Source organism: Mixophyes fleayi, chromosome 1 (genome assembly GCF_038048845.1).
Source record: "Mixophyes fleayi isolate aMixFle1 chromosome 1, aMixFle1.hap1, whole genome shotgun sequence".
Classification (NCBI taxonomy): domain Eukaryota; kingdom Metazoa; phylum Chordata; class Amphibia; order Anura; family Limnodynastidae; genus Mixophyes; species Mixophyes fleayi.
This window is the reverse complement of record NC_134402.1, coordinates 89,740,277-89,764,490: the sequence shown is the minus strand read 5'-3', so window position 1 is coordinate 89,764,490 and position 24,214 is coordinate 89,740,277. Positions and strand designations below refer to the sequence as shown.

At 38.5% G+C, this 24,214-nt stretch overlaps 1 protein-coding gene across 1 annotated transcript in view; it reads right to left on the bottom strand.

The window, feature by feature from the left end:
• The window catches only part of LOC142140014 (putative ATP-dependent RNA helicase DDX60), a 155,227-nt gene that overhangs the window by 65,479 nt on the left and 65,534 nt on the right, over window positions 1–24,214 (bottom strand). Inside the window, exons 17-24 of the mRNA XM_075197877.1 lie at window positions 20,457–20,612; window positions 18,798–18,947; window positions 13,871–13,990; window positions 8,863–8,958; window positions 7,313–7,428; window positions 5,411–5,544; window positions 4,322–4,431; window positions 1,857–1,961 (exon numbers count right to left, since the gene is read on the bottom strand). Coding sequence (XP_075053978.1) covers window positions 1,857–1,961; window positions 4,322–4,431; window positions 5,411–5,544; window positions 7,313–7,428; window positions 8,863–8,958; window positions 13,871–13,990; window positions 18,798–18,947; window positions 20,457–20,612 — 987 coding nt within the window. The remainder of the gene's footprint in view (window positions 1–1,856; window positions 1,962–4,321; window positions 4,432–5,410; window positions 5,545–7,312; window positions 7,429–8,862; window positions 8,959–13,870; window positions 13,991–18,797; window positions 18,948–20,456; window positions 20,613–24,214) is intronic.

The window sequence follows — 24,214 nt, the reverse complement described above, 5'->3', positions numbered from 1 at the left end:
TTTACATTTTTCAATGGTGTTCGGTGACACCAGGGTTTCTCACCGTTCATATTGGAGGCTACCTGGGTCGGACCCAGGAAAAATCCTCCAAAAGACCAGGGTCTAATTCCCGAGTCAGCCAGCCTGGGTAGATGCCCCTGAACCCCTGAATGGGGTATAATTCTCTGGTGTTCCAGAGTATAATAGAGGCTATTCTTTTCTGACTGAACAATAGAGCCCAATAACTGGTGCAGTGTACAATATAGTATGTTGTCTGCTGGCCATTTTACAACAGGGACGAATCCCTGATGGCAAATGTAAATAAAACCTATTCCCTTGTGGCACAGTGTACAATTGAGCTCAATGCCTGGTGTCAAATGTACAACAGATACTTAGACTTTGACAGATGTGTACGTATCACCTTTATCTAGGTTTACTAGGTGGAGGATACTTTTTACGTTTTAGCTCATACACATACCACCTCCTACAAAGCCAAGCACACTGGCGTATTTGCAACTATACTTTGTCAACAGAACCTATTCCTGGTTGATGCAGTGTACAATTGAGTCTATTCTCTTGTAACCATGGTACAGTTGTGCCCGTTCTCTGGTTACCACTGTCAAATACAGTCCATTCTTTTTTACACTGGGACCCCACGAAAAATTAACTTATCCCATGGTAACCAACTGCAATAGAGCTCATTCCCTAGTGATCTTTATATAATAGAGCCTATTCTCTGGTGCCTCAGAAGACAATGGAGCCAATTCCCTGTGGGACAGTTTACAAAAGAGGTCATTCTTTGGGCAGTCAATAATAGAGCCCACTTCCTGGTGATGGGGTGTACAATAGTACCATAAAAACCATTCCATGGTGACACAGTAGTCAATACACTAATTTCCTGGTGGCCAATGTACAATAATGTAAAATACAGTCTATTTTCTGATGACCCAGTGGACAATGCAGAACCTGTTTCCCTGCACTCATGCAGGCAAATGGGTTCTTAACTGTGCACTCTGCATGAGCAGACTTACTCAGACATGGAGCCACTACTAGCCTGATAGCATCTCCATTTCCTTTTTTTTTCCAAACTCCAGCAGCCAAGTAGAGGTCAGTGGAGAAGATAACATTATGTGCCAATAATAGAGGCTGATATTAATTAGTTTCCTGTCTTACTCTGAACTCTGCTGCTGGAGTTCAGGAAGGAGAGGAAGAGCTGCTGTCAGGTAGCTGCTCCAAAACCCAAAGCTGGTGGATTATGCAGTGACCCCGTATGAACTTAGTTTGTAATTACATATATGATAGCTTGATATACTTGCTTTTCTGTTTAATTATGTCTTTTCTTTATTTTTATTTGCAATGTATGAAAATTGCACTGCTGAAAATGGCATGTTTCTATCAGTCTGTGATTGGCTTCTTGTACATGAGGAACTAGATTGTGAACAGGTGTTTGGATTCTGAACTATACTTGTTAGCACCCCTGTTGGACGTATTGTGAGCAACGTAATCACTGAAGAAAGTAACTAACATTGATTTGGGTCCGGTGTGTCCCAGTTTTCAAAGGACAATCGCCTTTTTGCCACTAGAAGTCTTTAACTCACAATGTCTATTTTCACATAATTTGAACTCCTTACAACAAATTAACAAGATGAATGGGCATAGGGTCCTATAGCTGTTTTGCTCTATTTAGTACCCAAAAGAAAGTATGAGATGGCTTAAATGGCCTAAGCAAACATCAGGTTACATGGGTGTTACAGTTTTTAATTTCAAAATAATCAGAGCCTTAAATATGCAGTAAGAGATGAATGATACTAGATATTTATTATCAAAGCCTGTATTATAAATCAGTTGTTTATAAGTGCATGTGATTGTATTCTTACCTTTACATTTGGCCATGTTGGCCATGCTGTCACCATGCTGTCATACAGCTCTATGCTTTCCCTTGGAGACATTGAAAGATCTTTTGGAATGCCATAGTTCTTCATCTAATTTATATTAAGTGAGAACAGTCAATGTTTAGCCAAGCTTTCAATCCCGTTATACTTTCACATATTTAATAAATTAAAAAGCAAAGTTTACAGAATACAGAATTTATAGTATTGAATGTGTACTTAATACTAGTATCAGAAATTGTTTTACATTTATATATCTATCTATGTCTTATCAATGAAACCACATACGGTATATCACCCAACTGAAAATATTCCATACATTTCTGTTAGCAAAATCTCAAAAGCCACATTCTCTGAAAATACTGAAAAAGAGCACATCTTATTAAGCTATGTTTATAATATTGTTCTCATATTTGAACACATCGGGCCTGATTTAGATCGGTTGCGGTTTAAAACAGAGCGTAGAGTTCCAACCTTATTCAATCTAAGTGGATTTCAAAATGCGTATTGATTTGAACCTGGGTGTAATTTTGCTCTGCCTAAACTTTACTTACCTTATTTTAACAGAAAGAACATTGTGCAGTATTATTATTATTATTAATTTTTATTTATAGGGCGCCACAAGGTGTCCGTGGCGCCGTACAGGGACAAAACGAATTACAATACAAGGTGAGACAGCACAGTACAGCAAACAGTAAGCACAGTAACTCAGTAGGCTCAATGCACAGCTAGAGAGGGCGGGGAAAGGGGGAGGGAGGATCGGCAAACAAGGGAGCCCAAGAAGGAGGGCGTGGAAGACAGGGAGACCCCCAGAGGGGACGGGGGGAGGAGGGTCCTCGAGGAGGAGGGCAAAGTAGCTGGAGAGCAGAGTTAGAAGTGGTGGAAACAGGAGGAGAGATGGCCCTGCTCAGAGGCGCGTACAATCTGAGGGAAGGGGTGGAAAGACAGAGAGACGCAGGGGAGAGAGGCAGAATAGGGGGACAGGGGCGGGGAAGGGGAAAGAAGGAGGAGAGGCAGCAGAAAAGGTAGGGAGTTAAGTGGGAGACTGAAAGGCTTTAAGAAAAAGGTGGGTTTTTAAAGCCCGTTTAAAACTGGACAGATTAGGGGAAGTTCTGATGGAGGGAGGGAACTTGTTCCAGTGGAGGGGGGTACAAGTATATGTGCAAAATAAAGTCACATCAGAACACATACAAAAAATGTATAATATAAATGAACAGGTCTAAACAGTATAATCATTAATAAAAATATGGTTGGTTTAAGAAATAATTTGTTATAATTTTTTTTACATTAAAAACATGATCAAGATGTTCTTAATGCGTACTGTATATACAATTTGTTTTTATGGTCTATCTTAGTTGCATACTCATATTCCGTGCCAGCTATTTGCACATATACATGTACTTTTACAAACAAAGATTTGCTGTGTCAGTCATCACTATCAGTCAGCACTTACACCTGACCTGTAGCTGGTGCAAATAATACGTCTGAAACCAAGCGTACTTAAGAGAAACCCAGGACTTGAATCGGCATGACCTTACTGTACATTACCTATGTTTGTCCACCCCTTCCCAGCCCAATTCCACTCTCAGAGCTATTTCATGCAAGATACGTCATGCAAATGGAATTACGTCCAAACAAGAATCAGGCCCACCATGGGCACAATATATTTATCTATAGATTGTGTACTCTTTGAGGAGAACAGCACGATTTTACTCATCTCTAACCACAGGGACCTTATTTATATGGAGTGCTCGAGATTAAGGCAGTAAAATATGGTGCATAATCCTCCCCTGTGAGTTGCCAATCTCACTGTTTGTTATGTGACTGCTATTTTATTGATGTAAAACAATTATTTTTACAAAATGCATGGACGAATAAGAAATTTGTGAAAATTAGGTATTTGTGTGTTTGGGATTTTGTAACATTCAGAGCTATAAAATAAGTAATTTTCATAACTGAAGTTTCCTTCAATCAGTTTGGAAACCAGGCACTGAAAAGTAATTTACTTAGTGCAAACAATCTTTATAAACTAACCTAGAATATAAATATTGGTGATGCATTTCCATAACAGTCTATAAAATACAGATTATCCTTAAAAAGCTATTTCATTGGGTACCTACACTTCTTTTCTTCACATTTGGATTTGAAGTATATTTGTTAGTTCAATGAGCATAAGGTAACCACACATATTTTGCTGTCAGAAATGAACCAGATAAGTAGCAACATACTATCTTGTCTATATGTTGATTTTTAAATAAAATATTTCTGATTAAATAACAAGGAGCGGATGAGATTGGGAAGGATTACAGGAAAGAAAAGAAGGGAGGAGAAAGAACAAAAGTACAAACTGAAACAGCCAAGTGCAACATATAAATAAAATCCTAATACTGTTTAAATATTAAAGATGGCAAATATTATGATAGAACTAATCATCTAATCATGTCTATACTTACATGATATATTGTTAAGGAAGCACATGGATGGAAATGTTCAAAGTTAATGTTGGAATCTTGCACAGAACAAATATTTGTTTCCAGGTCATTGTATCTCTTATGGTGCAACACTATACAATGGAAACATACATTTATCACTATTTGGAACATCAAATATTTGTCAACATTCTAAAGAGACACGTATCCTATTTTTCTTTCCTCTTTGTATTTATCTAGTGAAAAATGGTCAAATGTATGTGTAACAATATTCCTGTTAAAGGTTACTTACTAAAGCTGGGTACACACTACAGAAAATTTCACTTGATACGATATCATTAACGATTTTACCATGACTGAAAAAAAAAGTCCCGATCAGCATGTCGATTCATGTGTACACACTATACACGTTTCACAAGATTTACCTTCAGATCTGTGCTCTTCATCTGTCATAACCATCGGCTGAAAAGATTGTGACACTGCACACTCCATAGATCTATGGACACTGCCGATCGGTAGTGCATACACACTGCAGAATTGGAACGACATTGTTCCATCGTTGAACAAGATATTTAGATCAGTTTAAAAATCAAATGAAACAATACGTTTGAGCGTACACACTAATGCGATATCTGGCCAAATCGTCATTTATCGTGTGATTCACCCGATAATCGGGTGAAAACCCTGTAGAGTGCACCCAGCTTAAATGTACTATCAGAATTTACAATGTAGAATAGCAAGATTGTTTTTTCTCTCTTACATAATCCATTTATCTCCTTTCAAAGCCACTTGTTATTCTTAGTGGTATGTGATAATCATCTAACAATACACCAACTTAGGATCATGGTCTACTTGTGCATGGTCAAGGTCTTACATTGTTGAAGTCATAGAAGGTCAGAAGGACCAAATCATTACAGAGAGTAGGCAGAGGGGAAACTGACACAATCCCTTAGGTTTGCTTGAAGCCTTGTAGTCAAATAACAAGAAACTGTGCCTAGCATACATTGGCATGTACCAGACATAGTTAAGCAAAGAAACATTTTGAGGTCATATTCCCTATAATTTAATTTCTGTACTACACATTACCTAGGATAGTAAAGTATAATATATTACCCAGTCGAACGTTGTAAGACTTAATTTTTGTCTTTATTGTTTTACTCTTTCCTCCTTTCTGAGGTACGTTTGACGCCTGACTTTTTCCTCTCTCATCAGTTTGCTGCCAGTATTGTTTTACCAATTGTAGCCACCTAGACAAAAACATTTTTTGTGTCAATCTAAAATGCTTAAATGAAAGCTATCATGTATAGAAGCATCAGAACCTTGTGATCCCACTGCATAAATGTGCTAGATGTTATAGTGCTGAATTATTTATGTGCATTATATCATGTTGCTGAATCTACTCTAATCTGTAGCCTAAGATGTTGCCACTATAGAAAATTATATGAAAAAAGAGAGATAAAGGCTCTTATTAAGGGGACACTCTATGTTGCACAATAAAATGTTAAAAGGTTATTCCATGTTTTAATTCATAATTGAGAATAAAAATTATTGATCATTCCAGATCAATTTGATGAAATATGAGTGCCTGACCACTAGTATATAGTGACAGATGATTGATAGACATTTTCTGAAGTATGGGGATTCTTTTATAGTGCAGATTGGATCTCTCTTAATGATAACATTATAAAATTAAGTTGAACCTTGTTCTCAGAGTAACTTCCATGTAAGATGCTAAAAGAGTCAGATAATACTAGATCCAATAGTGCAAGTGTGCAGGGGAGATCCATCAGAGCCCTTCTCCATACTATAAAGGTTCTCCCAAAAAAACAAAACATAGCATTTTTTTTTTAAAAAAAATAATTAAAAATATAGTTTAAAAAACTGTTGACATTGCTAAAAAACAAACAAAGTACTCTCCTCCTACTAGCTTGATAAAACCTAATTTAAGATCATGACAATTTTGGTAATCTTATATGTGTACCTAACATTTTTTCTGGTCTACATGCAGGCTATCATGTGGATTGTTTTTTGTAATGTTAATATAAATGTTGTGTTATAATATTCGTTATTATTAAAACAATTTCCTTAAGGCTTATCTGTGCATTTATATTAACGGTCTTATTGTAGTGTATTTTCCTACTGATACAAGTTTGTGACAATCACTAGCGCACGACTAGATCAGTTATAAACATATTGAATAGATATGGGATAATGTACTTGCTACTGTAAATTATGTGGATATTTAGATGTCACAGAGGAGATATGTGATTTATATAAAATCCACTGTATAAAATTACAAGGAGTTTTTACGAATACTTTTATATAGGTAACATAAATCCAAGGTGACATCTAATATTCAAAATAATTTACAATAAGGGGGGCCACTATTTCTTGTTATACATATCTTATCCTAATGTACACTAAAGTGATGACATCTGAACTAACTGAATATAAGATATGATGAACTACCTGACATTCACACATTCACAACTATTTGACAGTCACACACAGAATGAAGGTCAGCTCAAAATACACCAAATATCAGCAGCACTTTGCCATTTGTCCTCCCTATCCCCGGGCATATCCCAACTAAATTCCACCAGGTACATTGTAATCATGTGGGGTAACAGCACTAGCATTAGGATAATAAATAAAAGTAAAATGCAGACCTTTGTCCCTGAACCTTATAACAGAGTCAGACCTTAAAGTACATATGTGTAATCCCTATACTCAGAAGAATTAGTTGAATTTGGTATAAATAATTAGACTAGCACTATTTGCATAAGAGTAAATAGGGTAAGACAATTGATTTTTCCTATTGTTGCTTGCTTTTCCCTATATTATGGCCATAAAATAAAAAGAAATTACTTACTCTCCAAGAAGAAGCACGATCAATTACAAAAAAAACCCCAAAAAATAAAATCCAATAGGAAATAAAATGTATTCTCTGTGAATCAGATATATGGGTTAAATAGTATGTATAAAAAATGCATAAAATAGTAAAAATATACTTACTCAGTTAGGTGTTCCGGATTACTAATTGTTGCAGACAGAGCCAAGAATGGACAGCGAATCATGGCTAGTATGTGCTCCCAAACTTCCGCTCCAATTTCTCCTCCCAAGCAGTGGACCTTGCATGGTAAAATATACTACTGAGTAATATAGTCTATGGATCACAGAGTTTACAGACACATAACTACAAATTCACAAAGTCATACTTCAGCACATTGGTTCCCTAATCCAGTTCTCAAGCCCCTCTAACATTTTTGGTTCTGAGGATATCCATGTTTGAGCACAGGTGGCTAAATCAAAATGATTGAGCCACTAATTAAATCACCTGTATTCACAGATATCCTTAAAACCTGAACTGTTATGGGTGCCTGCGGACAAGAGTCGGGAATCACTGCTTTAGCGCAAAAAGTAGTATTTTTTTACATTGAATGCAGTCTAAATTTTGGGTGCATCATTGTATTACTCTGTATTACAAATTCAGTGCAACATTCTAGTAAAGTGACATTAAGCTAGGCCCTGTTATCTGGGATTAGTTAGTTTCAGATAAGCTACTGCTGGACAGCTCCTTTTACATTTATCAGTTTAGCCTTGTTTGGTAAAGTTATTTTTCTTGTGTCTTAAAAGCCATTGCCAAAACTATTGCACAGCCAACTGTTCTAAAGAGTAGTGTACTGTCCGAAGAGTAGCCTGTGATAAGATAGTGCTTTTTGCCTTTGAAGCAGAGGATTAGTTGCTTAAGATTTTGACCAATGTCAAGACCAAGGAGTGGGTTTGGACTCAATCTAAATTGGGTCCACAGTTTGCAGAACAGAGAGCTACCCCTTTGTCATGCCTGGGGAACTGGCATGATAATCGACTATAACTAACTATTTTAAGACAAGAGTGTCCTACTGTATATGCTAATATTGCTTCTGGTTTGGCTCTGGCATTATGTGTCATGTGGAAAGACCAGTCTTATCCAAGACCTCAAAAGCCAGAGAGGTCCCAGCATTTCCATGATTATACAAGCACATACATAAAGACTATGATCAGTTTACAGCTAAATAATATTTATCCCTTAATTAATGAAATATTTAAATTTCATATCATTATTTTATTGCAGTGGTGGCGGGTATTATTTGTCAGTGGAGTAGATGGATGTGGGTATAGCTTAAAAGCTTAACGGCCTCTTAAATATTGTTATGGTGCTTGTTAATGTATAGTTACTCCACTGTGATTGGTGCAATTTAATGTATCTATAAGTTTAACATCAGCCCTTTGAATGAACATTCAGCTGCTGGCAGCTGTGCCCTTCTTCCTCTCCAGATGGAGGTCTGGCATAAGGAGCACAGTCTTCATGCTCATAGGAATACCTACGCTTTAGTAAACATGGTTTATCAGTTCATTTCTAATTCAAAGCAACACAGGAATTAGACAGTGATTTGTTAGCTATTAACATATGTTATGAAATCACCTTTTATATGTATTTATTTAATCTAAAACGCTTTCTCCAATGTATTATTTCTGCACACAAGTTGACTGTATTTTACAGAAAGACTTTCAACAGTACATACCTCATCAAATATTATATACTTGATTCTTTTTACCCAGTCTTGTCGATGAGGACTTAACAGAAGAATTTCCAAACATTGTGGCACAGTGACCAACACCTGTATAAAAATGTGTGAAAAGGTTGACAAATGAAACTATTCATATACACTGCAGGTACAACAACAGATAGTATATTTAGAGTAATATAATACTATAATATACATTCGCACAGACACATGCATATAACTGAAGATTCTCTTGATCACACACATATCATCACAAAACACAGCTTACTATAACATGCAGGGGTCTATGCATCAATAAGATGTGGTGCAACTAGATATGCATTGCTGCACATCGCATTGATGCTTATTTATGCACCGCTTGAATGCATCATGCCAGGGATACTCTGGGAGCCCTGTGGCAGTGACCCTGCTCCCCCGATCTAATTGTCCTATTTACCGGCAGCCTAGTGCTGCTGGTGATAAGAGGAAGTGCTTTATCTTATTCTGCAAAGCCAAAGAGGCTTCAGCAGAATCCCATAGGAAACAACAGATGACACCATCCTGAGATGGCCTTTCCTGTCTGTGCAATGCAAAGCTTATCAAAGCTTGATGCATTGCAGAACATCGCAGTCCCCATATAAATCTATGGGGGCTGTTATGCTGCACGATATTTGCCTAAACGGAGGAGATTTCGTTAAGCAGTGTATGCATAGCAAACATACTTAAATAGTAGTTTCCGCATCTTTTAAGTGTCAAATAAGCTTGATGCATAGACCCTGCAGTGTTAAAGGACTATGTAAATGTAGCATTATCTATGAAAGGACCTGTGCTGCATTGATGAGTGGACCTCAAGTTTTGTGGTCAGTATGTGATTTGCCTTTTTATGCTATGGCTCTGGTTTCATCACCTCTATTGGTAATATACCCCCTTTTTTTAGAAAATTAAAACATGTGTCTCATAAATAGGATTTTCCTAGAAATATTTTTTTCTATGTGCAGATCCTGCTACTAGGATGTATGTGAAGCCAACACAAAAAAAACAAAAATCAAAGAGGACCAGTTATTTCCAAAATCTATTGTGTTATATTTTTGTCTGGCCATAACTTTTTCTAATTATAGTTTATACTTATTGTTTGTTTATATGGTGTCAACATATTGCACAGTGCTTTCTAGAGAATACTGACTCATTCGCATAGTCTCTTCTCATTGATGCTTACAAGTTAAATTCCCTTCCACACAAATATATTAGGGTCAATTTTGGCAGAAAGCAATTTTTCTACCAGTGTGTTTTTGGACTGTGGGAGGAAACCAGAACATACAAAGTGACAGAGATAAGGCCTTAGTTGGAAATTAACTTAAGGCTCCAGCAATGCTAATAATCATGTCACCCTAATCACTTAAACAAATGCCTACCAGGTTGATCAATAAATACCTATGTGACAATTGGGTTAATTTCACTAGTGCAAATTCACTAAATTTGCACTAAAACAAAACAGTTACACTATCATTGGTTCCTATGGGCTACGTTAACTTTTTCCTTTGGATCTATTTTAATAACATGTCACTTATCAACAAAAAAAGTACAATATAAATAATTTTCTATTTTGGAATCATGTATTTTTATTTAGGCTATAGGTAATTGTGGTGGGCATTGTAAGTATGTACTATATTATGAATTAAAATTTAATATTTTTTTTATTTAAACATATTAGTGGTATTCATAAATTATTGAAGTAGAAAGCTGATTAAGTCAATGGGCCTGAGTCATTAAAGACACGTTAAGAAAAGGTCTCAATTCATAACAATAATAAATGTATAAAGAACTCCCTGATTTTTATTTACTGTGTGGTTACTTTGTGACCCTATCCTCCAGGAGGACAGGTGTAGGAGGGGGCGTGGTGACACGTCTTTGTGTTGCCATAGCCACTTTAAGCGCCGGGGGCAGGTCTTAATGACGCGGTTAAGCCCCAGCTGCCGATTTTCAATGCCGTGAATTTAGGCATTTTTTAGGACTCGGGCGGGTTTGAAAAACCAATTCGATTCTAGCTGTCATTTATTTAGTACATTATACAAAATGACAGCTAGAATCTGATTGGTTGCTATAGGCAGCATCTCCACTTTTTAAACCCGCCGGAAAACTCTCAGCTTGATACATTTACCCCCGGGAGGGTTGCCTACTCTTCTGGGAGACTGGGAGGACTTCCCGAAATTCAGGAGTGTAGGCAAGCATGGGTAACACTATTTTAACTTTCCTTCACAGGGCTTGGAGTGTTATCTATCTGCCTCTACAAAGTTAATATACTGAGCATTAGTGTACGGATACTGAATCCAGTTTCCAGCTTTTAGTAAAAACTACAATGAGCACTGACACTGCATTTCTCATAGTGATTATGAAGATGGATGAAATTTTCAAAACTGTTTAATGGAACATTCATTTCAATCAGCTGTGGAAATTTTAACATTTCTCAGGTGAAACTCATCCTTAAACGTTTATTCTTACAGGTTCTTTTTTGTATTATGACAAAGGGGGTGAAAGAGACAGATCCCTTGGGAATTTTTTTTTAAAAATTGCCAGTTATGGAAGGGGTTTGAGATAGATAAGGTACTTTGGCATCTGCAGATATAATATTGGCAGATGTGTAGAGAGCTTCTTCAGCAGTCTCAACAGTTGTTTTAATTGGTGGTTGAAGCAGTACTGTAGCCTCTGGGTTGCCAGCTTCCAATCCAAATGTTGGAGCTGATTTAGGGCAACAGTTTGTGTCAGGGTTCAGTTTGGAGGAGATTTTGCTTTCTTCAAATACATTTACAGTAATTGCTGCATGTATAAATAGTGCTGTTTTGGAGGGGTCACAGGATGAAGAGCTGGAAAGCAAAATTTGAGCCGGAAAGGTGAATATACTGTATCAGTGCCCATTTGGTTGCAGTCATGCCATTTGATTTATTACTTCTTGTTACTGAGACAAGATTGATGTTGAGGCATGGAACAGAAGGATTCTCTAGAATGTAAAACCATTTTCTTCCAGTAGTTAGGCTGTCATTGTACTATTTCATCTGTACCTAGCAACAGATCAGGTGGTGAAGCCATGAGTCATTAGAGATGCTGGGCCTGAGTCATTAAGGCAAGTAAGGCAAGAAAAAAAGAGTAAATGTTCTCCGGGACAAACCATGTTACAATGGAAGGGGTGCAAATTAATTTATTATTTTGCACATAAGATAAATACTGGTTGTTTTTTCATTTAGCACACAAATACTTGTTAGCTTTATTTTTACACTGAAATTTAAAGTTGAACTAGGACGTGCCCTACCCCTACTATAAATCTGCGCCTACATTTTAAATTTACCTCCCCCTCCAATGCAACATGGTTTTGCCCAGATTCAAAGGTACTCCTTTTTTATGATTTGCTCTCCTTAATGACTCAGGCCCGCTGACTCCTTTCTCGTTGGCTCTAACATAGTCTCTGGTGTTACAGAGGTTGTTCAAAAACCAGTTATCATATTATCCCTCAACATGCATGGGTGTGTCAAGTTCTCACACTGGCCTTGTTGATCCATTTTCTGAACCTGGAGCCTGCAGTGTGCTGGTTTTCATGGGTGGATATTTCATTATTGTGCGTCATCTGCAATGCCTCAGTGTGATAGGGCAGATCAGGGAGCCATGTAGAGACCATAGTCCTCTGGCATGTTTGCACAAGAAACATGATGTGCTACTGAGTTGCTTCAGAGAGTTCAACCATGATACCTCTACTTCATCAGAGGGTGCTCTATTTTCAAATAATAGAGTCTTATCATACTTCAGAGGAGGAAGAGCCCTTTTCCTTGTCTGAGTTGCAATAACCTGGGTCTTTGACTAGAGACATTGTTTCTCACCTGCAGTTACCATCACCACCATCATGGAGAATATAACGCCTTAGAGATATAGGAAATAACAGTAAGACCAATACATGATACCCTATATGCACTGGCATCCACATTTTGTTACATCTGTCCCAAGCTGTTTCCAAAGGTGAGCAGGCTCTGGATATGTGCCATTTAGTTTTGTACTGGCATTTGTGCATGTACCATTGTGATGAAATTTAGCAGTTGGCGGTCACCCACAAGTCTATATGCACCTGAATATTAAGATTGTAATTTGGCACAGGCCACCACTGGATTTTCTCTTTCATTTCGGATTGTTAAATGTTGTGTTGGATATTACACATGCCGTGACTTCCTTTGAATTTGTCTTTCACCATTTCATCATTGTGTCAGCTTCAATTACTTTCACATGACCTTGTGTTCAAACAAGTTTCAACATCCTGCCACCACATTTGCTCTTCACTTCTGTCCCTGTTATGCCATCTGGCATGAAGTCAAAGCCTTTTCTCAATCTTAACCCTTCATCAAGTTTGTCAACAACCATAGTCTGGTCCTTTTACAATTGTTAGCTTGTTAATCTAAGTATCGTAGACAAATAAATGTTCCAATACAATTACACTTGGAATCTATGTGTTGCATTGGACGGCTGATTGAAGTTTCAGTATGGGTTCACATTGTGATGGATGCCTGTTTTTTTACAGCCTAGTGGGAGCTTAGTGTAGTGGGTCTAAGGCACAGAATTAGATTGGAGTGAAAATTTACTTATCTCTTATAATGATCGATACATCTGTATACTATCCAGTAAATGCAGCCCTGGACAACACACCAGGTACGGATCTTTAGTCATACCCTTAGACATACAAGTTTCAAATAAAGGGAACAAATGGAGGAGGAGAGAGATGACCGACAGTCTATGGTGTTTAACAGAAATAACTACTGTAGAAAAGGTGTAACGTTCAGTAACAACATAAAATTATCTCACACACACTTTTTGCTCTCAATAAAAGTTCAGACTTCTATTTTAAGCAATACATATCCATAGTCATCAATATATTGTAAACAGCTAACAAACAAAAAACTCAATTGTCATAATTTGCATACATTAAAACATACAGCAAACCAATAGAGGAATCGTATGCACATAATTCTAAACATAAATAAAGAATACAGACCTGGCTGTTTAATGCATCAGTACGAAAATCACGGGTGAAAACCCCACATAACACTTTTCCATTTGGTAGATCTTTATTGAACTGATTAGTTACTGTGGCTACCACTTGATTTACAAGAGCCTATATAGAACAAATGCATTATATAAGTAATGTACAGTACATACTGGAAATATTTTCTGGTAATATTTATAGAATAATTATTTTCATATTTAGCCATGTTGGTTTCCTTATTTTTAGATTTTATTTTTAAATACTTAAGCATGTATAGTACAATATATAAGTATATATAACACAGTAGAATAAATAGTGCAATGATCTACAATTTATGTCTGAAAATATTACATATTGCATTATGTGTGTCTACAGTATGACAAATGACTCGTATAGCAGTTCTCATTAGGTCTCAACAAGGGGACTGACTAGGCTAAATCTCTGAAACTAGTGCAAAAATTTAAATTAGTACAAACCTTATATAAATACAAATTACAAAGTCACTTGAGTGTTCAGAATTGCAACTGTATTTATGTGCACCTTTAGGCTTCAGGGGCTAATTCTGCAATATACATAGAAAAAAGAAGGCACCAGTGTACTATTTATACAAGTATTTAGGGGATTCTGCAGAGTTTAAAGCGCTGCAGACCAAAATGTAAATAGTAGTAAGTTTATCTACAAAAATGTTGTTGTCAATTAATCTCCTTTACTGTGTGGAGATCTCAGTTGTGTAGATTATTGTCTTGAACAGTAGAACATAGAAAAAAGTAGCAAAGTATAGTCTAGTATGATTATTGAATAACTTAATAAACAATAATCAATACACATAGAAAAATCTTAAAAATCATATCTGAAATAAATCCTGGTGAAACAGTAAGAACAATGGGCAGTGAAAGACCTTCCAGTGTTCTGAAGGATGATACAGAGGGTTGAAGTGTTCTTTGATGTTGTCTCTCAGCATTTTAGTTCTGTTATCAACATCACCCCAAGGAAGTTTCAGACCACTGGAGGCTCTTTCACTTTCACTGACCATCCTCCTGACTCGATGAATACTCGACTCGACTCGACTCGACTGACTACCAAGGGCACAGAGGCACCAGATTTTTTTTTCATTACAACTTTGGGCTTAATTCCAAGTTTATTCAAGACCATTCACTGCTTTTTTTTTTGCATAAATATACAGTGCATCTGGAATATGCAGGCTGTAACTGCTGCCAAAGGTGCATCAACAAAGTACAAAGTAATGAGCAAAGGTTGTGAATACTTATGTACATGTGATTTCTTAGTTTTTTATTTTTAATAAATTTGCAAAAAATCTACCAAAAACTTTTTTCACGCTGTCATTATGGAGTACTGTGTGTAGAATTTTGAGGGGAAAAAAGGAATTTATTCCATTCTGGAATAAGGCTGTAACATAACAAAATGTGGAAAAAGTAAAGTGCTGTGAATACTTTCCAGATGCACTGTACTACACTACTTCTGGTGCCTCTTTTTTCTATATGTTTATTTGTAGAATGAGCACCTGAAAACAAAAGGTGCACATAACAATGGCTGCCGGACTGAACATTCAAGTGACATTATTATTTGTATTTATATGAAGTTTGTGCAAATTTTACTTTTTTGCACTAGTTTCTGTCTATAATGTTTATTGAATATTCAACATTGTTCTATTTACTTCAGAGCTAGCGGTATAAGTCCTTAATTTATTAATTTTAATTTAATATTTTAGGCACTATTTTCTATATGATTATATATATATATATATATATATATATATATATATATATATATATATAATACATAAATGATTACTAATTAAATTATTAATGTTACCTGCCAGCTTGTGTGTGCAGTTACATCTAAATAACACAAACAGGTCCCCATGAAATGTAGAAGTAATTCAGGTGCCCCACCCCCTCAGAAAAGCCCACTGTCTTGTACGCTTCTCCCCACTGCCGCTTCTTACGCATGTAGAGCAAGCGGATATGTCAGTGCTGTTGCCCCCCCCGTGTCAGGCTGGGAGTGTGGCATTAGATTGTGACACCATTGTGTATAATCAACTGTTAAAGGTAGGGTAGGGGTATTTGGGTCATTGGTAATCAAAAAGCGCAGCAATGAGAAAACAAGCAGGCATGCAAATGTATGATAATCCTTTGGAATCACACATGACATTAAAAATGATGAATATGTGTAGAACTAAGTATCAAACCAGCAGGTTCCTAATATTTTCCATGCCATGAACAGGGCCGGACTGGGACTAAAAATCAGCCATGGCATCTCAAGCATACAGGCCCATCTCTGTTGCTGAGCATGAAAAAAACTGGGTGCCGCTAAGGGTGTGGCCACATTATGTTGGGGGGGTGGTCAAGATGGGGCATTGATACACACATTACATACATTATAATAAAACATTACATTTATCAGGCCCTCCCTACAATGCCACCCTCCACCCCAGAAGCACATTACAACACCCCCAGTCCACTGTACTTATCTATGCTTCTAATGCTGCTGACATCCATCAGGATGGGAACTTCCTGTAGAGTGAGCAGGGAAACTCTTAGTCTCACAAGATTAATAAATCTCATGAGACTTAGAGCTCTTCGGCTTGCTCTGCAGGCTGTGTCCTATCCAGGGACTGGGAGTAGCTATCCGCTCCCTCCTGCTAACCAGAGCTGGACTTAGTCTCAGGGGGCCCTAAGCACTTAAGACAGGGGGGCTCCTATGATGTAATATGGTTATTAGACATATTTTCAACAAATACATACGCAATACTGTGAGTATTACTATTAGGTGCACACAGTTCTGCCTTCACAAGCAGTACAATGTGAAGTAGGACATACCTCCCAACGGTCCTTGCAGTCAGACCAAATCCTGACTAAGCGGGACAGTCACCCACCAAATTCAGGACAGTTAGCAGACTGTGCTGGTCTCTCTTACCTGTCTTGTCATTGTCACCACTTGTGGTTGCTGGTGTCTTTAGATCAGTTGCTGCTTGTCTGGATCCTGGAATGTTGGGGGCCCTATTTGGAAAAAAAAATGGGTACATGAAAGTTAGAAAACTCCAAACAGCACCGATGTTAACTCAATATAGCACCCACGTTATAAAATTAGGCCTCGCTCCAGCCCCAACATTAAAATAATAGTATTCCCATTTAATAAATAAATCTATTTCCCTCCCTCCAAAAAACCTCAGCAAGAAATTAAATAGCATTTATGTTTAATAAAAATAACCATTTCCCACAAACATCCCAGGCATTAAATAATTCATAATCACATTTAATAATTAGACCTCATTTTCCCCAAACAGCCCCACATTCACTTAATAGCACACATTATAGTCATAAACTGTCACCCACACACATTATAGTCATATACTGTCCCCACACACATTGGCCATTTTTATTTTCCCCCTCCTACAGCCATTGCCCCCCACCCCTGCAGACATTTTCAATCACCCCCTCTTCCCCTGCAGACATTTTCAATCACCCCCTCTTCCCCCTGCAGACATTTTCAATCACCCCCTCTATCCCCTGCAGACATTTTCAATCACCCCCTCTTCCCCCTGCAGACATTTTCAATCACCCCCTCTTCCCCCTGCAGACATTTTCAATCACCCCCTCTTCCCCTGCAGACATTTTCACTCCCCCTCTTCCCCCTACAGACATTTTCACTCACCCCCCCTTCCCCCTGCAGACATTTTCACTCACACCCCCCCTGCAGACATTTTCAATCACCCCCTCTTCCCCCTGCAGACATTTTCAATCACCCCCTCTTCCCCCTGCAGACATTTTCAATCACCCCCTCTTCCCCTGCAGACATTTTCACTCCCCCTCTTCCCCCTACAGACATTTTCACTCACCCCCCCTTCCCCCTGCAGACATTTTCACTCACACCCCCCCTGCAGACATTTTCACTCATCCCCCCTTCCCCCTGCACTTTCACTCACCCCCCACCCCCCTGCAGACATTTATTGCCCCTCTCCCCCCTGCAGACATTTATTGCCCCTCTCCCCCCCCCGCAGACATTTATTGCCTCTCTCCCCCCCTGCACACATATTCCATTTGTCTCCCCCCCTGCAAACATATTCCATTTGTCTACCCCCCCTCCCTGCACACATATTCCGTTTGTCTTCCCCCCTCCCTGCACACATATTCCGTTTGTCTTCCCTCCTCCCTGCACACATATTCCGTTTGTCTCCCCCCCTCCCTGCACACATATTCCGTTTGTCTCCCCCCCTCCCTGCACACATATTCCGTTTGTCTGCCCCCCCTCCCTGCACACATATTCTCTACACTTACCTCAACACTGACAGCTGCCTCCACTGCAGCTCGTCCTATGCGGGAGCCAGGCCGGCGCACAGAGCCGTCATGACGTCACACGTCATGACGGCTACACACAATTTTTATTTAATCGGGGTATCACAGGGAGCCGGAGCGGCCCATACTGCCATCGGCCCTTCTGGCATTTGCCAGAAGTGCCAGATGGCCAGTCCGGCCCTGGGCCATGAACAACACTTCTTCAGTGGATGTAAAAATATTGAGTGGTGAGTGTGGCATGTAATACATTTATCAGCTGCTGAGTAGAAAGCAGGGTCCACTGACATTTATGGGTCTCACTGTCATAGATTATTTTAAAGGAATCTAATAATTTTGAAGATTTATACACAATTTTCTAGTTTGGATCATCTCCTGCTGATTGGTTTCTATTTGCTGCTGTTGAGCCACTGTCTCAGCCATGTTATTGTAAATCATGCCCTCTGTCAATTCTTGCTTCCCTGACTTTATTGTGACTAATATATCAAATAAGTAACTAAATTACAAAGTAAATGTGTTAATTATATATCATGTTAAAACTTTAAATTAAATGTATGAGGATAGGATTATAGCAGGTAATCCAACTGTGTGAAGAAAGAACCATTTAAGCCTGTAAACCTTACCTTAGTTGGAGCGACATAAACCACGATCGCTTCATTGCTTTGTTTTAGAACTTTCTCCATGCAGTAGTAAGATGCATATGTTTTCCCTGAAGATGTTGGAGCGACTATAACTGCAGATTCATTATTATCAACCACATCAAGAAGCTCTCTCTGATGGTAGACACAGAGGTTCACAGTTATTTTACATGATACACAGAAATGCATAATATATAGATATGTAGATATTAATGCAAATTGTAGTATTTATATGGTTTTTAATTTATTCCTAATGTTAACCCAATAATAGAAGGATATAGCAATATAGCACAGTAAGTAGGATTATCTGGAGACTACTGGTTTGTTATGTTAGGGATTTTTACATAGTTCAAGTGCTAAGCACATAGTGATCAGTAAAGATTATTTACAGTGGTCAGTGCAAAAATACACATTTTACAGAGTACTGTACTTGAATATGACACATTTGTGCCTGCCTACAATGTACATAACTTTGCAGAATGGAAGCCGACTGTTTTATGTAATGTCTGAGCCTCTATACCATAATCCTTCAATTGTAACTTTTTTACTTCGACAAAGCAGACTTACAGGTACTCTGTTGTCCCCTACACACAGTACTTACTAGTAGGGTTATTTCAGTAATCAGACAAAAGGATTGGAAGCATAGTCAAAGGAACCAGGGTCCCATGAGAACAGACAGCAAATATTCAGCATGCAGAAAGAGTGGTCAAATCCAAGCTCACGTGAGGAGGACAGGTGATGCTGAATAAGACTAAAACAAGCACAGAAGTCAGAATACATCAAGTGCACCCAGACTAGACCAATGGTTTGTGCCATCTCTGTGGAGTTTTGGGTATGAAAGTCTGACTGAAAGGAGTCCAATGTGTTGTGTGAGGCATTTGGGGAGAGTGTAGACAAGCCTCTCCCAGAAGATGGAACGTTAATCGGAGAGATGATTTGGATCAGAATTAGTTTTTTCAGAATAGAAATAATAGTCACATGCTTGAATAACAATGGAAAGATACTATTGTAGAAAGAGATTACAGATAAATGTTTAGGCTAAGATGAGCACTTGTGACAGGGATCAACAGATATGTGAGGGCATTGGGTCAAAGGGACAGTGCTGAGTGGGAGGAGAAGAAGAGCAAATGTCTTCTTCAATTGTGGGATGAAATAAAGAGAAGGTGTCAGAGGGTAAAAAAAATGTATTCATATCCTAAATTAAACTTGTCTTAATATGTAGGTTACACTAGTCAATTTACCCTGAATCTAATGTTAACTAACTTAAGGAGGTTAATGGAATTATGGTAATGCGCTTCATTTAAGTATTAGATATTTCTACATTGTACAAGTTATAAATTTAACTCAAGCTTTGTAAACATCTTTCCCATATGGAAATATAATGACATGCCCTGATTTAGATTAAAAACAATTATCTAATTTGTCTAGGTACAAGTATTGTGGCCATACACAGTGCAAAAGGCAAAATAATAACTGTGATTTTAGGAGGGTCTGGCTTTAACTAATATAATTTCTAAATAAAATAAATGTAACTCAAGGGGACCATTCCACAGGAAATACTGATACTTTAAATGCATAAAGCACACATTTCGCATTAAAGTAATTGTTGTACTCTGTCTCTTTATATTTACTTGTGTCCATTACCTGCCATGTGTCTGGTATGAAATGTTCCACCCTTGCATCAGGGTCAGATCTCTCATCTCTCAACAAATGTGGTCCCATATACTGCATCTGGAAACGTACTGAGCCCACTCCAACTGCAAATCCGATCTCCTTCTTCTCTTCCTTTGTGCTGGGTAACTGTAATTTGAATAATTTGTTAATTTCATCTGATTATAGTACAATTATAATACCACCTATTTTCTGACTTGCTGTCACTTACCTTGTAGGGAACTTTTCAGTCTGCATTTAATTTTGTCTTGAGTTTCAATAAAAGCAATTCCTCTGACCTATTGTGTCAACATTGTTTCCATATTAAATTTTCTGATTTTTAAACTGGATTATAACTCTGGCGCCGCGGCGCGGGGGGGTGGAGGTGGCGACTATCAAAGGCATTGGTAGTCAGTGGTCAGCAAGAAGCAGCCAATCGCTAGGCTGCCTAGGAGGGGTTAATGAAAATGGCTGCAGGGGGTTAAGGAAAATGGCTGCAGGGGGGGTAAAAGAAAATGGCTGCAGGGGGGGTTAATGAAAATGGCTGCAGGGAGAAATGGGTGCACTGTAGGAGGTAATGAAAATGGCTACAGGTGGCAATGACTGTAGGAGGGTGTAAGGGAAATGGCTGCAGGGGGAGCAATGACTGTAGGAGGGGGTAAGGAAAATGGCTGTAGCGGTATTTAAAAAATAGAGCAGCTTTGGGGGGCATAATCTCATGATTGTGTGGCGGTTACATGGATGCTCTCTGTGGTCTCAGCAATCACTAGGGGCCTGATTCATTAAGAATCTTAAATGAAGATGATTCTTATTTCAGTCTCCTGGACAAAACCATGTTACATTGCAAGGGGTGCAAATGAGTGTTCTGTTTTGCACATAAGTTAAACACTGACTGTTTTTTCATGTAGCACACAAATACTTGATAGCTTAATTGTACACTGAAATTTAAAGTTGATATTTGTGTGCTACATTAAAAAACAGTCAGTATTTAACTTATTAAATATTAGTGAGATGGGGCTGGTAGAGATTTGTATTTGATTGACCACAAATATTCAGATATTGCTTATATATGCCTGTCCAATGGGGTACAGCTGGCCATAATGGAGTGTTTTGTTTTAACTAAAGGGCCTAATCATTCAGGGTTTCATTCAGGGTTTGTTAACAATTTGCATTATAATAAATTTTTGCATTTTCAAAACAGGACGCTAACTTTCCAGAAGTCAGCGAGAGGGTAACAAAGCTGTAAGAGAGAAGAGCAAGAACAGGTAAGAGGCAATAGCACAATCTGTTTAAATTTGAATGCCGGAGATTACACCTGAACATTCATATTCAGAATTCCTTTACACCTATATATTCGGGGGGAGGGGCGCTGCGGCCGTATTAGCCTAGGGCGGCCAGAACCCTTAATCAGGCCCTGTCCAAAACGCCTTTTATACAGGAAGTCCGTCATTGCACTTCTGGTTAATGCATTCCAAACTGGAACGTATAGCTCCGATGTGTGCATTTGATAGTGGAGGTTCACTATTGCATCTCCTTGGTACATGTCTTAGGTACTCATGGTGAATACACACCTGCTAGGTAGGTGTCCCAGTGACTCACCTATGTAAATCACTCACGCTGTGTTTGGTTGCTATAGTAAAAGCCTGTTCAAGGGTTTGGAACTTCCGGTTTAAGCATTCCTGGGTGGAATGCATATTGTTGGAGTGCCTCATAGAGAATACAAGGGAGGCATTGCCTCATATATTTTGCAATGGTATGCAGACTATCACCTTTTGATGAATCATGAGCTGCAGCTGAAGACAATCTGGGATTGCATAAGATGTCAGATAACTACATGTTTTTTTTTAATATCTGTATTTTCTGTTGTTCTATGTGGTTGTCTTGGCAAAGGTCCAAATGTAGGACTGAAACGTCGATTTATAATGTGAGATATGGAATTTAATTAAAAGAAAATGAAAACAGAAATGGTGATTGTATCTTTTAGTAAACTGCCATGTATTTTTGCCGCTACCCCGCCACTAATTTTAACCAGTCTCTTACTGCACTTTGGCCAAAATTTGTGAAAATTTGGACAGTTGTGAAGAAATCATTAGAAAATAGACTGTAAAGGAATGTTAATGCTATAAATAGTAATATAGGAACACAAACAACTTAAAATCACGTAATTTTACATATTTTTCAAAAATTTTTAGTAAACTCAGATCCAAATCAAAAACCAAAACCTTTCAGGATTTTTGGACAAAACTAGTAACAAAACCAAAACACAGACGTTTTAGGACCAAAACCACATCCAAAACGAAAACACGGGGTCAGTGTATATCTCTTAATTACTGTTATTACTCTGGCCTCATCTGGTCACACACTCTTATTTGACCATCACCAAAAGCTAATGTAAGGTGCCCTCTGGCTCACTTTAAATAATATACCCAATCTAGCACACCGTTTTCCAGCAGAGAGTTACACTCTGTAAGATTTAACAGACTCACCCTTACAAGATATATAGCTCTATTTTAGAACAACAATGACATTTTTTTTTTATAAATGACAAAAATTAGTCACAGCACTTATACAAGTATTAAGCTTAAACAGACTTAAACAAGCTTATAGAAATGCACACTTAGAACTTAAGAAAACGGAAAATCGATATATATCACCATTAGTACAATATTGTCATACTAATAAAAGAATAGGAGAAACTGGTATATCTCCAAAAAAGAATTGTTCACCAGGGCATCAGGTAGAGTTGGACCCATTTTCATCCAAAACCTAGACGTAAAATCCTTTATTAAAAAAATAAATAAATTATGCAACTATAGATTTACTCTAAGTTGCACATTTGTATGTTAAATGTGTCTTTTACAGGAAGATACATTAAGTGTATGATACGTTTTAAGTGCATGGCATGCTTTCATGTGTCATGATGTGTTAGAGATGCCAGTCATCAACATCAAAACAATGATGATTGCTACATTTTAATGTAGAATTTTAAGAAAAGAAAAATTAATAAATAAAAATGGTGTCCCTCCAAACGTAATGTAAGCACAGCTTATAGCTTCTGGCTGGTTGCTTCCATTTGCAGGGGGACAAACAGAGTGGGGGCCAACTGCAAATTTTGCAACCATCTGGTCACACTATAACAGGGAAACTTGTAGCGTGGGCAGGGCCGCCATCAGGGGGGTACGGGGGGTACTGTTGTACCGGGCCCGGGCTCACCAGGGGGCCCGGTACAACAGCTTAGCACAGACTTACCTGGGGCCCGCCGCTGGTCTCTGCAGCCAGGCACCAGGATCCGATCGCAGGGGTGGAGGATTCATTCCCCCTGCGATCATGTGCTCTGCCTGTGATAGATCACATGATCGCAGGGGGAATGATTCCTCCACCCCTGCGATCGGATCCTGGTGCCTGGCTGTCACCGTGACAGCCAGGCTGAAGACAGAATAGTGGAGACCAGCGGCGGGCCCCAGGTAAGTATGTGTTGCTCATGGGGGGGCGCTCATGGGGGGGGCACTCATGGGGGGGTGGGCCCGGGTGGCACAGGGGCCCGTACTGGGCCCGATTTTTTCTGAAGGCGGCCCTGAGCGTGGGTCCCTCATGTGACACAAACGCTAGCCTGCTCAGTACAAGGCTGAATTCCCTAGCGGAATCGGGCACCTAGTGTTGAGAGCACTGGAACGTCTCCCAAAACCAGTGAGCAGTGGGTGTTGGGGTACTAATGCAAAATAGTTTAAAAATAGCATTTTTTGTATACATTA